The sequence below is a fragment of the Arachis hypogaea genome, chromosome 15, assembly GCF_003086295.3.
Source record: "Arachis hypogaea cultivar Tifrunner chromosome 15, arahy.Tifrunner.gnm2.J5K5, whole genome shotgun sequence".
Lineage (NCBI taxonomy): Eukaryota > Viridiplantae > Streptophyta > Magnoliopsida > Fabales > Fabaceae > Arachis > Arachis hypogaea.
Window position 1 is genome coordinate 129136260 of NC_092050.1, and position 16053 is coordinate 129152312.

Here is a 16053-nt window from a genome sequence, read left to right on the forward strand (position 1 = left end):
CAAACGCTAGCTTAATCCCAAATCAGAAATGAAATCAAGCATAAACTAACATGACATGAAAATTACATTGTAATAATGGAATTTCATTGTATAAAAAACTGGAAGAAAATATAGAAGAAAATTCAAATACTCACCATCGGTGTTGGGTTTAAAGAGAAGAAAAAGTTACTGAAGGAAGATTAGGATTTGTACTCGTAAAAGAGGGGAAGAGAAGGGACGGCATGGAAAACAGAGTGATGGAAGTCCCAAAGGTGTTTATGATGGTAATTGTGGCAGTGATGATTCAGATGGAGATTGGGGGGAAGAATGCGGTGGATGAAGGCGCTGAGGAGAAAGGTTTGGAGTGTGAATGGAGCTAGACGACGAGGAAGATGATTATGAAGCTTGTTGGGAGTGTGAATGGAGCTCGAGAGGGTAGGGATAGAGTTAGGTTTAACTCAATATTTCTGACGGAATATTTTGAATTACAGACAGATTTTCTATCTGTAATAGTTTAATAAAACGCAACGTTTTTGTTCATTTAATTACAAACGGAATTTTTGTCGGTAACTATTTTCCACGAAGAAAATTAATTTTTCTGACAGAATTATCGACAGATTCTCTTTTCCGTCTGTAATTTATTCTATTTTATTTTCCTTTGTTTTCGACAAAAAATCCCTCGCAAATTCTGTTTGTATTTTCGTGGGATAAAACCTATCGGAAATATCCGTCTTTAATAGCTAGTTTTCTAGTAGTGTGTAGAATGCCTAAATTGAGATATTTTCAGGCTATAGTAGTCGTCAAACAAATAATCAATGAAACACTTATCCGTGCCTTCTCATTTTGAGTATATTTATACATAAAAAAAATTATACATAAAGAAAAAAAGAAGAAGAAAAGAAGAGTTGAAATAGCAAGAGTGATAAAAATCATAATTCTTATAATTTTGTGTAGCCATCTATATATAGTAGACCAGAAAACTATGATTATCTAACAAAATTAATTTGTATTTATTGTATTTAATTTAAATAAATAAGAAATCATCTTATTTTAGTTTAGTCCTTAATTCACATGATTTGAATTTGGCTAAATATATATTATTTGATTTAATTATTAGTTGAAAATATCTCAGGTGCTTATTTTATGTATAAATTTATTATTTTAATGACTAATAAATTAATCAAATTAATTAATTAGTAGTTTAGTACACATAACAAATTTGATGTAATAAATTAAAAAAAATAAATTAAAAAATACTAACAGAATATTAAAAAAATAAATTAGAAAATACTACTAAATCAAATTAATATAAATGATAATAAATTATGTAATATTTAAATATTTAAATATTTAATCAAATCAATTAATTGATATAGTTAGTTTATCGTAATAACTTGTATTTAATGAGTTAAAAGAAATAAATAAAAAAACACTTTTAAAAGCATACCATATAAAAATTTAATTTTTATATAATAAAATAGATTAATTCTCTAATCGTTCTTCATTAATTTCTTCTATAATATTTATTTCCTTCATGATCATCTTTTTTAAAATAGCAAAAACAATTATAATTGTGATTTGTTGTTTCTGCATCTGTTTTTGCTGTTGCATTTGAATTTTGCTTCTTATTCTGCATCTGTTGAATTTTGTTATTGAATTTGCTTCTTTTTCTGCATCTGTTGCATCTGTTTTTGATTCTTCTATTTTTTATTTTGTTATTGAATTTGATGTTGTTCTGGATTTTTTTAATTTGTTCTTGTTCTTATTCTGGATTTTCCTAATCTGTTTTTATTTCTTGTTCTTGTTTCTTATTTTCCTAAATTTATAGATTTTTTATTTTTGTAATTGAAGAGGAATTTGAGTATTTTTAATTCTTATAATTGGATTTTGTTAATTGTATTTAAAATTTTGAAATTTTGAGTTTTGTTAATGGAAGAAGAATTTGTTCTTCTGGAAGAAGAAGAACAACAACAAGAAGAATGAAATGGTGGAAAAAAAAAGGGTATTTTTGTCATTTAAAAAAATTTTATTAGAAAGGACTATTTTAAAATGAAATGTAACACTAAGGACGATTTTAAATCAAAAATTATATCAGAACGATTTCGATTCTGACCCTCAACGTGATGGACCAAAACAATACTTATCTCTAACAAATAACTTGTACATTTTACTTAACCTTTTAACATATGGGAATATGTAGATAATGATTATTTAAAAAAATGTATGCAAAAAATTAAGACAAAATTAAATTTATACTCCTCCTTTTTCAATTTTTTTTAATATATGGTTATTAACCTATTATCGTAGAAAAATTGTGACCAGAAAGTAGTGTTTCTCTTTCAGTCTGAAAATGTATTTTATTGAATTGAACTGAATAACTATTATAATTAACAACAATTACTATAAATAGTATACATTCTAACTACTTGATATTTTTATACTCTAACTAACACTGCATAATAGAATTATAACGAACTCGATCATGTTAGCACAACTAACTCAATTACAGCGAGCATAACTAACTTAACTACTAATTAATTGACATTCACACTTTTTCGTATAACATCTTTTTTCAAGCTAGAATCGGTGCTATCCATCATTCTAAACTTGCTTTGACACAATTAAAATTGATTGGGTGCCAGTACCTTTGTTAGTATGTTTGCCACTTGATTGGTAGTGAAAATAGGTAGTAACTTTGTGATTTATTCTTGATATTTGTCTCTCATAATGTAATAATCTATTTCTATGTGTTTAGTTTTTTTTATGAAATACTGGATTAATCAGGATATTCATAGATTAGTCCATTTTTAACACAATAGAAATTAAAGTTAGGAAAAGTATAAGTAGATAATGAGAATACTAAATAATATGAATAATGGATAAGTCAGATGTTTAATTCAATATGTATGCAGATGATTATGTTCATTATTTTTAATTGGATGGTTTTGACGTTGGAGATTTTTGCCAGTAAAGAATGTCATAAAAACAGTCGCGTTGTATATAGTCTCTAAACCGACAAAAATCCCTTCGTACAAACGTTTTGGTTGTCACAAGTAACAAACCCCTTTAAAATTGATAACCGAGTATTTAACCTCGGGTCATCGTTTTAAGGAATTGCAGGGAAGTATGTTCTTATTATTGGTTATGAAGATTGTAAATTGGGGGTTTTTGGAAGTGAGGAAGCAGTATGCTGAATGATAATAAAAATAAAATAAATAACTATAAAATAAACTCTTGGCAAGGTATGGAGAACTGGAGGTCCTATCCTAATTATCCTTATCAATTGTGATGAGAATTGGATTCTTCCCCCACCTTATTAACCTCTAACTATGAAGGTAAGTTAAGTGGACAAATTAATTCCAATTTTCAATCAACAATGAGTTTGATAACTCAAGAGTTACCAATGTCTCAACCAAAGCCAAAAGAGAGAAAATATCTAATTTAAATTAAAAGCAATCTTAAACAGAGCATCAATATAAATAAAGCAAAACAATCTTAAATCTGAAATATCTCAAATAATATCAATTAAGAAAATCATAACATGAATGTAGCATAAGCCAAATAGGCAACATAACTAATATAAGCATTAAAGTATCTGAACGTAAGAGATAAATATAAAGTAAAAGAACGTTGAACCTGGGATTTAGAGTCACTCCTAAAACTAAGAGAAATCCTAAATCCTAATCCTAAGAGAGAGTAGAGAATCTCTCTCTCTAAAAACTACATCTACTCCTAAAATTATAAATTGTGAGAGCCTCCTCTGAATGGATGCATTCCCCCACTTTATAGCCTCTAATCTGTATTTTCTGGACCGCAAACTGGGTCAAAAACAGTCCAGAATTCGCTGGTTTCGAATTCAACTGCGCTGATTTCCGTCACTGCGACGCGGCCGCATGGATCACGCGGTCGCGTCACCTAGAGTCAGGGGAACTATACTATATTATATATCAAATCGAAGCCCCGGACGTTAGCTTTCCAACGCAACTGGAACCACATCGTTTGGACTTCTGTAGCTAAAGTTATAGCTGTTTGAGTGCAGAGAGGTCAGGCTGGACAGCTTAGCAATTTCTCCAACTTCTTGCATTCCTTCCACTTTTGCATGCTTTCTTCCCATCCTCCAAGCCATTCCTGCCTTATAATATCTGAAAACACTTAACACACATATCAAGGCATCTAATGGTAATAAGAGAGGATTAATAATAAGCAAATATAAGATCAAAGAAGCATGTTTTCAATCAAAGCACATAATTAGGAAGGCAAATGTAAAACCATGCATAATAGTATGAATAAGTGGGTAAAGAGTAGATAAAAACCACTAAATTGAGCACAAGATAAACCATAAAATAGTGGTTTATCAATGGTTATTTCTTTTGATTCGATTTACTCAGTTTACAATGACTGGATATTCAATTCATTAGGTGTGTAGATGGTTATCCTAATGTTACGGTTTAGGAGGTAATTTGGGAGTGGAGTATTTTTTTTACTTTATTGGGTCAATTCTAAAACCTATTATTCACATTGTTTACAAAAATCATTGTTTATCTAGCAAAACCTTTAAAGTAAAAGAACGTTGAACCTGGGATTTAGAGTCACTCCTAAAACTAAGAGAAATCCTAAATCCTAATCCTAAGAGAGAGGAGAGAACCTCTCTCTCTCTAAAAACTACATCTACTCCTAAAATTATGAATTGTGAGAGCCTCCTCTGAATGGATGCAGTCCCCCACTTTATAGCCTCTAATCTGTATTTTCTGGACCGCAAACTGGGTCAAAAACAGTCCAGAATTCGCTGGTTTCGAATTCAACTGCGCTGATTTCCGTCACTGCGACGCGGCCGCATGGATCACGCGGTCGCGTCGCCTAGCGTCAAGGTAACTATATCATATTATATATCAAATCGAAGCTCCAGACGTTAGCTTTCCATCGCAACTGAAACCGCGTCGTTTGGACCTCTGTAACTAAAGTTATAGTCATTTGAGTGCAGAGAGGTCAGACTAGACAGCTTAGCAATTTCTCCAACTTCTTGCATTCCTTCCACTTTTGCATGCTTTCTTCCCATCCTCCAAGCCATTCATGCCTTATAATATCTGAAAACACTTAACACACATATCAAGGCATCTAATGGTAATAAGAGAGGATTAATAATAAGCAAATATAAGATCAAAGAAGCATGTTTTCAATCAAAGCACATAATTAGGAAGGCAAATGTAAAACCATGCAAATAGTATGAATAAGTGGGTAAAGAGTAGATAAAAACCACTCAATTGAGCACAAGATAAACCATAAAATAGTGGTTTATCAACCTCTCCACACTTAAACACTAGCATGTCCTCATGCTAAGCTCAAGAGAAACTATAAAGATGAAGAGGAATGGTAGAATGTATGAAATGCAACCTATCTATATGAATGCAACTACATGCAAAATGTTTCTACTTACTTGGTTAAAAGTAAACAAATCTTTTAAGAACAAGTATGAATTGGATTTCACTAATTCAAATAATGAAAATGAAGTACAAATAGACTTGTAGAAGAAAATAGCTCATGAAAGCAGGGAACAAGGGATTGAGCATCGAACCCTCACTGGTAGTGTATACACTCTAATCACTCAAGTGTTTTAGGTTCGATTCTCTCAATTCTCTACTAACCTTGCTTTCTAAGGCTTGCTCTTCATCTAACAATCAACATAAATTTAATGCACAAATACACATATCAAGAGGTCTTTTAAGGGTTGTAATGGGGTTAGGGTCAAGGTAGGATTGTATTTGGCCAAGTGGACTAAAATCTGAATCCTTAATTAACTTAAACTTTCCACCTAACTTAAACAATCCATGTAATCATAATACAAATCTAACTATCCATTAACCATGTTTTCCACATATTCATGCATTCTAATTTCAAGTACAATTCATATGCATTGTTTTCAACATTTACTATGGGGCATTTTGTCCCCTTTTTCTTATTTGCTCTTTTTCTTTTCTTTTTCTCCTTTATTTTTTTATATTATTTTTTCCTTTTTTTAATGCATATGATTAAAGTATTGAATGCATGAACATATTCTCAACATTTTTTTCACATTTTCAGAAAATTCTAACATACTCAATTCTCAAACCAAATGTTTCCAAACCCAATTTCCCACACTTAAATCATAAGCACTTTCACTAGTCTAAGCTAACCAAGGATTCGAATCAAGGACATTATTGTTTTCCGCTTAGAGTTAATGATGTGCTAAAATAAAGAACAAAGGGGTATAATAGGCTCAAATTAGTTTGCAATGGATAATGAAAGGTTAGGCCATATGGGTATGTAAGCTAAGTGAAATAAAGGCCTCAATCATCTGAGTGCATATATACATCAAACCATGGAAATATAGAATTAAGCAAGACAAAGATCACAAATTTAGAGAGAAAAATACACACTAAAACAAAATTTTTGGTTGATAAAATGTAACCAATTCAAATAGGCTCAAAATCTCACAGGTTTTGTGTGTTCGAGCTCTAAACCATGTTCCAGTATAATATCTCTTCAAACAAGTGTAACATTAAATTTTATTCAAATTAGTGAAATTCTCTAAAAATTTTCTTAAAAAAGAAAATATTACTTCAACCAAGTGGTAAAATATGCACAAAATTAAACAAATATGCAATCAAACATGCAAATGCAACAATGAACAAACAAATAACATAAAAATTTTGGTGTTGAGTCAGGAAATAACTAACCCATGGAGATCGGTATCGACCTCTCCACACTTAAAGATTGCACCGTCCTCGGTGCATGCTGAGATGTGCAGGTGGACGGGTTGTTTCAACTGTTTGCTTTTCTCTAAAGATTTTGCAGATGGACTTGTTTGTCTCCCTTTTAGAAGTTTCTCCTTTTTGCCGTCTTTGGTGGCCAGCCTGAAAGAAGAGGAAAAAAAGAACAGTAACGCAGAAATAAAGATAAGAAACAATTTAAAACATGGGTTGGTTAATGCCAAAGAATGAGGGTCTCAATTACATGGTAGCTACAACATGCAAGTGAGAAAACAATAGAAGCACATGGCATACCAGTGGTGCAAAAATGTTGCAACAATGAGGGAGAGTGTGGGTAAGGAGAGATAATATAAATTCATATCAATGTAAAAGTAATACAGGTATAAAAGATTGGCATTGATATAAATAATATTACCTATTCAAAATAAAACAAGTCACTAAGCATCAAGAAAATATCAGAAAAGATGTAACAGTTGAATAAGAATATTTGAACACCAATAATAATTTTAGAAAAATAAAAATATGTAATGAATGAAAGTATGCAAATAAATTAAATAAACTAGAATGGGAGTGAAAGAAAATAAGAAAGGAAGAAGAAAGAAATAAGAAAAGAGAAGAAAAATAAGGATTAGGGAAGAAAAGATAAGAAAATTGGCTGATCTGGATATTCTGTGTGCCGCTTGTGACACGGTCGCGTGGTGCGCGATAAGGTTGGGTGACGCGGACGCGTGGGGCACGCGATCGCGTGACTTGATTTGTGTTAGTGGCGCGAGTGCAGCCTCGCGGTCGCACAACTCTATGTTCGAAACTCTTTTTGCCAAAATTCTGGGTGACGCGATCGCGTGGTCGACGCAATCGCGTGAGTGGCCATCATGGGGATATGACGCGGACGTGTGGGAGACGCGTTCGCATGGTGAGGCTTGGGCTTCCAGCACGAGTCCAGCCCAACTCCAGCTCAACTTTCGGCCATACACCCTTTTTACGCCGATTTCAGGTCACGCGGTCACGTGGGAGGCCATTATTCCCATATGACGCGGTCGCGTGGGGCGATTTGTGCCATTGGCACGCCTCCAGCGCTGCTCCTGCGTAACTCTCTGTTCATATTAATATTGTCTCCCATCTCCTTGCGACGCAGACGCGTCGCTGATGCGGTCGCGTCGCGTGCTAGCTTTTTTTTTTTTTGTAATCTGAAAAATGCAGAATGCAGTGTTAATATGAATGTGATGCAAAACTCCAAGTTCAATATAACAAAATAAAATAAAATTCAAAAACAAATAAAACTAAATAAAAATGAAAAAGGATGATCATACCATGGTGGGTTGTCTCCCACCTAGCACTTTTAGTTAGAGTCCTTAAGTTGGACATTTGGGGAGTCCTTTGTTATGGTGGCTTGTGCTTGTACTGATCCAGGAATCTCCACCAATGTTTGTGATTCCAGTAACCTCCGGAGTCCCAAACTTTGTTTTTACACCCGTCTTTATGTTGATCCTTATGATTCCATCCGGGTAGCAAGCAACCTGAATTCTCACTAAAGCGGCCAAACAACTTTCTAGATCCATTCAGTTGAGCTTTACACCAACCTTTGCATTTAAACTTAAAGCTTCCAACCATAATGAACCTTGCAGGACAATTCTTACCACTGGCCATCTTTCTCTTACTCTTAATGCCACAAAGAGCTCTAAGTTGACCATCCGTCTCCAGTAGCCCATATTCAAGTGGAATTAGAAAGTTGAGGGATATGAATTTTACCCACTTGAATGTTGTGAAGGATGATGGCAACTTAGGGGGAGGTGTGTTTAATGAAATTGCAAGCTCCACTCCCTTGTGCTCTTTTCTGATAACTACCACCTCTTTGCAAGCTTCTTCAATTTCAACCTCTTCCTCTTGGCAGCTTTCTTCCAATTCAATCTTCTCTTCATTGCTTTCCAAGGGCATGGGAGGTTGTGCTTCTTCTTCTTGAATCTCCATCTCTTGATCAACCTCTTCCAAGTCTTCAACTGTGATATGCCTTGGAGGTTGTACACCCTCCTTAGCATCAATTTCAAACGTCTTGGGAGGGGTTCTATGACTGGACTTTCCCATGGAGGTTTTGCATCTCCTAAGTCTTCAACCACTTCTTCTTCTTCTTGAACAATGACAGCGTCTTCTACTTGTTCTAGTACGAATTCATTCTCTGTCTTGTCCACTGGGGTTTCTGGTATCTCCTTCATGCTACGTTCTTCATTAGATTGTCCACATGAAGCCATGGGGGTTCCTTGAGTGTCCGAACGTCGGGAAGCTAATTGACTCATTATTACTTGCGCCCATTGATGAATGGTTGCCTGACATCGATCCACTGTTTTCTTGAGACGATCCTTTGCCTCTTGATGCACTCGGCTTTCATAAGTAGGATCATAGTCATCTTGGATTGATGGATATGGAGATGATGAATATTGAAGTGGTGGTTCTTGGGAGTAATTGGATTGGAATTGGGGTGGTTCTATATATGGTTCATATGGCTCATAAGGTGGTTGGTATGGTGGTTGAGGGTTAGGGTCATATGGAGGTGAATGGCGGAAAGGGGCTTGTGAGTTTGGTGGTCCAAAGTTATGTTGAGGAAAGGGTTCATAGGCATATGGTGGTGGTTGTTGATAGTCCATTGGAGGTGGTTGTTGCCATGAGGATTGATTAAGTCCTTGTGGCTCCTCCCATCTTTGATTGTTCCAACCTTGATGCCTATTCTCATTGTAATTTCTTCTTCCTGCAACATAATTGTAACTAGACTCATAGTCAAAGGGGTGAGAGTTCATAGTAGTAAATAAAAATTAAAAATAAAAATAAAAATAAATTTAAATTAAAAAGGTTATTTAAATTTTGAATTTGAAAATTAAATTTTGAAATTTGAAATTTTGAAATTTGAAATTTGAAATTTGAAATAAGATAAGATAAGATAAAAATAAAAATCTGAAAATTTTTTTTTTCAAAAAAAATTAATTAAAAATATTTTTGAATGAAAGAGAAAAATAATAAAATGACACCAAATTTCAAATTTTTAGATCAAAACGAAGAAAACAACTAAGAACAGCTTGAAGGTCAAGATGAACGCGAAGAACAACTTGAAGATCAAGATGAACACTAAGAACAAATTTTTGAAAATTTTTTTTAATAACTAAATAAAAACCAATAACCTCTTAATTTATGAAAAAGCAAAAATAAAAATAAAAATAGAAACAAATAAACAAGTAAAAAGCAAATATTTACAATAACCAATAATAAGGCACACGTTTGCAATTCTCCGGCAACGGCGCCATTTTGATGTTGGAGATTTTTGCCAGTAAATAATGTCATAAAAACAGTCGCGTTGTAGATATAGTCTCTAAACCGACAAAAATCCCTTCGTACAAACGTTTTGGTTGTCACAAGTAACAAACCCCTTTAAAATTGATAACTGAGTATTTAACCTCGGATCGTCTTTTCAAGGAATTGCAGGGAAGTATGTTCTTATTATTGGTTATGAAGATTGTAAATTGGGGATTTTTGGAAGTGAGGAAGCAGTATGCTGAATGATAATAAAAATAAAATAAATAACTATAAAATAAACTCTTGGCAAGGTATGGAGAACTGGAGGTCCTATCCTAATTATCCTTATCAATTGTGATGAGAATTGGATTCTTCCCCCACCTTATTAACCTCTAACTATGAAGGTAAGTTAAGTGGACAAATTAATTCCAATTTTCAATCAACAATGAGTTTGATAACTCAAGAGTTACCAATGTCTTAACCAAAGCCAAAAGAGAGAAAATATCTAATTTAAATTAAAAGCAATCTTAAACAGAGCATCATTATAAATAAAGCAAAGCAATCTTAAATCTGAAATACCTCAAATAATATCAATTAAGAAAATCATAACATGAATGTAGCATAAGCCAAATAGGCAACATAACTAATATAAGCATTAAAGTATCTGAACGTAAGAGATAAATATAAAGTAAAAGAACGTTGAACCTGGGATTTAGAGTCACTCCTAAAACTAAGAGAAATCCTAAATCCTAATCCTAAGAGAGAGTAGAGAACCTCTCTCTCTAAAAACTACATCTACTCCTAAAATTATGAATTGTGAGAGCCTCCTCTGAATGGATGCAGTTCTCCACTTTATAGCCTCTAATCTGTATTTTCTGGACCGCAAACTGGGTCAAAAACAGTCCAGAATTCGCTGGTTTCGAATTCAACTGCGCTGATTTCCGTCACTGCGACGCGGCCGCATGGATCACGCGGTCGCGTCGCCTAGCGTCAGGGGAACTATATCATATTATATATCAAATCGAAGCCCCGGACGTTAGCTTTCCAACGCAACTGGAACCGCATCGTTTGGACTTCTGTAGCTAAAGTTATAGCTGTTTGAGTGCAGAGAGGTCAGGCTGGACAGCTTAGCAATTTCTCCAACTTCTTGCATTCCTTCCACTTTTGCATGCTTTCTTCCCATCTTCCAAGCCAGTGGCGGAGCTTAGTTCAGACAAGGGGGGCCATGGCCCCCCAAACTTTTTATAAAAAACTTAGTAGTACTTTTTCAAAAGATAAAAAATAATTCAATTGACTTAAATACTTTACTATGACTTAAAGTATCTAATAAGTTCAATAAACAACACTCTCTCTATCTTTAAGTTCAAATATAAAAAATTAGATTTTTTATTTATTTAATTTAATATTATTTTATATTTTACTATTTATTTAATTTAATTTTTTATATGATAAAAAATAATAAAATATTTAATAAGTATTAATATTATTGTATTTGTATAAATTGATAAAAAAATTATCAATAAATATTATAAATTTTAATATTTGTCTTTCTAACTTCTTCTTTACATATTTTAGAGGATATATGTTCAAATTTTTATATAAAATAATAATAAAAAATCAAAAAATTAATACATTTTTTAAGAGGAAGGCTAATATTTAAGAAGGAGAACATATAACTTTTACAATATCAACACCTGTAGATAGTTCTTCTACTTTAATGAATCACGAAGAGAGTGAGATATAACCTTCAAAAGTTCAAAAAATTATATCTGATGACTTTAACCTTAACTTTTTGGAACGAGATCTTGAAAAACGGTTTTAAATTTGGCAATATCACCCAAACCAGAGAGATAAGATTAGACGAGCTCAGGGACGGACATAAGGGGGTGAGTGGAGGCCTCCCCCAGCTTTTTTTAAAATAATTAATAGTAATATGTTATTATGTATAATTTAATTTAAAAAAATTATTTAGTATTTAGTCTAGTATAAATAATAGTCCAGTCCAATTTAAATATTAATGATTTCTAATATCCAAAAAGTAAGTAACAATATTAAAAAAATCTGAAAAAGATATTATTACTAATATTTTTTAATTAAATAAAAATTTTCAAATCTTATAAAGTGAATTCTTTTTCTTCTTGTGACCGTCTTTTTTGATTCATTTGGTATTAATTTTTTCTGTTTCAATTGCTACAACTAAAAGATCTTTTTCGACTATGAATATTGTGAAAAATAACTCAGAAATAAAATAAAAAATAAATTTCTTACTAATTGTCTTTTAATTATATTTAAAAGAAAATTATTGAAAAATTTGACAAAAATTCTATTATCATTGAATTTTATGATACGAAAAATTTACTCCTTCGTTAATAAAAAATACACACATATTTTTTGTACTTTAAAATATATTCTCTATCGGTATATTTTTATAATACATCTTATATTATATAATTTTTTATATAATTTTTAATATTATATGTGTTATTGGCCCCCCATAATAATATTTCTGGATCCGTCCCTGGACGAGCTTATCTTAAATGGGGTCCATATCAAAAATATTTTGACAATTATTTTCTATCTGGCCCCCCCAAAATTTTGTTTCAAGTTCCGCCACTGCTCCAAGCCATTCCTGCCTTATAATATCTGAAAACACTTAACACACATATCAAGGCATCTAATGGTAATAAGAGAGGATTAATAATAAGCAAATATAAGATCAAAGAAGCATGTTTTCAATCAAAGCACATAATTAGGAAGGCAAATGTAAAACCATGCATAATAGTATGAATAAGTGGGTAAAGAGTAGATAAAAACCACTCAATTGAGCACAAGATAAACCATAAAATAGTGGTTTATCAATGGTTATTTCTTTTGATTCGATTTACTCAGTTTACAATGACTGGATATTCAATTCATTAGGTGTGTAGATGGTTATCCTAATGTTAAGGTTTAGGAGGTAATTTGGGAGTGGAGTATTTTTTTTACTTTATTGGGTCAATTCTAAAACCTATTATTCACATTGTTTACAAAAATCATTGTTTATCTAGCAAAACCTTTAAAGTTATTCTTGAACTTTCTCTAAGAGGTAAGAAATATGGACTCGCTAGATTTAATACTGGATTATGCTGATTTTTATTCGAATTGAACTACATGGCTTAGTTGATTCAGAAGACTTGCCGGTGTTTGCAAATTAATTATTGGATTTGCCTCTGACGCTATTCTTCAATTAATGCATGTGTTTACAATTAATTGTTCAACTTTCTTTTCAAAACTCGCTAATAAAAAATGCTTACTTGAATCTTTGATTCTTGTTTAAGTAACACAAATTTTATTAGTCTCTATCCTTTGAGTCTCAAAGGAAGAGAAGGAAAGAAAAAGAAGAAAGAAGAGAAAATTGAGATAAAAAATATGATAATTAATGAGTAAAAATGGTAAAATGTAATAGATTTGAGAAATAACCGAAATCAATGAAATTTTTGTTGATTAAGTTTTTTCAAAGCTCAATTTTTCATTGATTTCTCTTTTTACGTTCACCACACCGTGTTAAAATACTGAAAAGTTTAAAGAGAATATTTTAAAAGAATTTCTTACAAATAGAAAGAGAGAGTTTCTCTTCGTCTGAAAAATAAATTTCATTAAATTGAACTAACTAACTGTTATAATTAACAACAACTACTATAAAATAGTATACCTTCTAATAAGTTCTAACTACTTGACATTCTTACATTCTAACTAACACTGCATAATAGAATTATAACAAATTCTGTCATATCAGCACAACTAACAGAACTAACTTATTTATAACTAACTCCTTTACTACATAACTGACTTAGCTACTGAATACTATTGACATCCACACTTTCTCATATAACAATCTATTTCTAAATCCAATTGATAATATGTCTACTTTTGTCAAACAAAATTTACTATATATCTTTTTTTTTTCCCAGAAGACTATGTCTAAAATTAAATATTTTTGTTACCAAAATATTGTGATTTACTTAAGACAAAGGTCATTTTTGCACTACACACTTGGGGTAAGTATTAATATTTGTCCCTAACTTATTTTAGCCTTATTGTTATCTCAAACATCTTAAAAATGACTCGATGTTATTTTACCGGCAACTCAAGCAAAAATAACTAATAAAAATGGTAATATATAATAAATGTTACATGCAGCAAACTGAAAGAACAATATCCTGCAAGTTCAACCTAGTACATTAGAGCTCCTCCAACAACGAACAAATACAGAATGTGCTAATTTTATCCTTTAATTAAAACGGACAATGGTCTTTGTTATAATCTTGATCGTAAGTTTTTAAAATACTTAAAAACTGTAACGTAATTGAAGGAATTTATTTTGTTTTTAAAATCAACTAATTAAGGCCACGTCACATAGGGGAAAAGTTTGGTGTAGCCCGCATGATAAGAAAACCAAATATCTAAAATAGATTAGTGTAGATTAGTTTAAGTTCTGTTAGTGTTCACATCTTTATATTCTTTTCTTTTGCTGAACTGATTTTGTTAAACAAATCATTGTAACCTTGCAACTTATTGTTGAGTAGTTTAATGTTAAAGAATTAGACATACATATTTATATATCAAACTAAGTTTTTCATAAGTAACAAGAATATCATCACCATCATCATCGATATCTTAGCATCCTGTGGTGATTTTCAGAGGCGACAACAAACTGTACTATGATGGACCAAATCTATGGTGTTCTCAAACTTAGGATTCAGAGAGGCATTAATCTCGCAATTCGCGATTTGCGTTCTAGTGATCCTTATGTTGTTGTCAGCATGGGTACTCAGGTTAGAATCTTATTATAATATAATTGTTAAGATGCGATTTGCAAAGCAATTTAATTAAATATATTAAATTATCTAACAATTTTTAGTTATTATCTTTTACATAAAAATATTTTTATATAAATAAATTTTCATTTTGAGTTGTTTAATTTATTTGTTTTGAAATATTTTTTTCTTAATTTTTCTATCATATTTGGTATGTTAGTTGGAGTTAAAATGTGTAGAATAATTTTGTTAAACAAGAATTATTGTTTGTAATTTTTTTTTTTTGAAATCCTTTTTTTCCCCTTCTCATTAGAAATATGTGCTTATTATTATTAGCAAATTAAAATGATTCTTTAATTTGATATTTGATTTGGTGTGCAGAAACTGAAAACTAAGATCATGCATAAAGATCTCAATCCTGAGTGGAATGAAGAATTGACCCTTATGGTTGACGATATTAAAACTCCAATACATCTGGTATGTATTAGTCAAGTAAATTGTTTAGTAGACTTATTTACTATGTCACAATAATAATTATAATTATTATAATTAGATATAAAACTAATCATATACATCTGTCTAATAGTTTAAATTTTTTCTGCAGAAAGTTTTCGACAAAGATTTGTTCTCAGCAGATGATGAAATGGGTGAAGCAGTTATAGATATAAAGCCATATGTTAAGTGCTGGAACAAAGGATTGGAAAAACTCCCAAATGGTTGTGTAGTGAAAAGAATTCAGCCAAATGAAAATAACTATCTTGCAGAAGAGAGTCCCTGTATTTGGCACAATGGGACTATAATCCAACGTATGCTCTTAAAATTGAGAAATGTTGAGTGTGGTGAATTACTCTGTGAACTTGAATGGCTTAGTGTACTAGGTTCTATGGGCTTATTAGAGCTACAACACTTACATGCTTAAGTATTATATAATTGCCCCTTCCTAGCTATATAGTGTGTATATACACGTTCAGAAATAATAGTATTATGTGTATATTTAGTGCTTGTTTAGATATTATTAAATTTATAATATTTTTTTAGTGTATTTGGTAAATTTTTAATAATAAAAATAAAAATGTTAAAAAAAGTTTTTTAGAATTTTTTTTTTGAAAAATGATAATTTATATTTTTTAAAAATATTTTTTTACGTAATAAATAAATAAAAAATATTTTTATATTATTATACTCAAACATAATTAATAAATAAAAAAATATTTTTGTATAAAATATTCAAAATAAAATTATTTTTGTTTTTT

General features: G+C 31.3%; 1 protein-coding gene across 1 annotated transcript; it reads left to right on the top strand.

Annotated features, from left to right (window-relative positions):
• The first annotated feature begins 14704 nt into the window (after nt 1–14704).
• Nucleotides 14705–15719, top strand: LOC112747150 (protein C2-DOMAIN ABA-RELATED 7-like). The gene is made up of 3 exons (XM_025795155.3): nt 14705–14818; nt 15182–15277; nt 15405–15719. Exons 1-3 carry the CDS (start codon nt 14705–14707, stop codon nt 15717–15719), a joined length of 525 nt encoding a protein of 174 aa, XP_025650940.1.
• The last annotated feature ends 334 nt before the right edge of the window (nt 15720–16053 follow it).

Bases quoted from the DNA above. Each gene is read 5' to 3' on its own strand.
- LOC112747150 (XM_025795155.3), top strand. From the start codon at position 14,705: ATGATGGACCAAATCTATGGTGTTCTCAAACTTAGGATTCAGAGAGGC. The intron at 14,819-15,181 runs GTTAGAATCTTA...TTTGGTGTGCAG, and splicing joins TTGTCAGCATGGGTACTCAG to AAACTGAAAACTAAGATCAT. The intron at 15,278-15,404 runs GTATGTATTAGT...TTTTTTCTGCAG, and splicing joins TTAAAACTCCAATACATCTG to AAAGTTTTCGACAAAGATTT.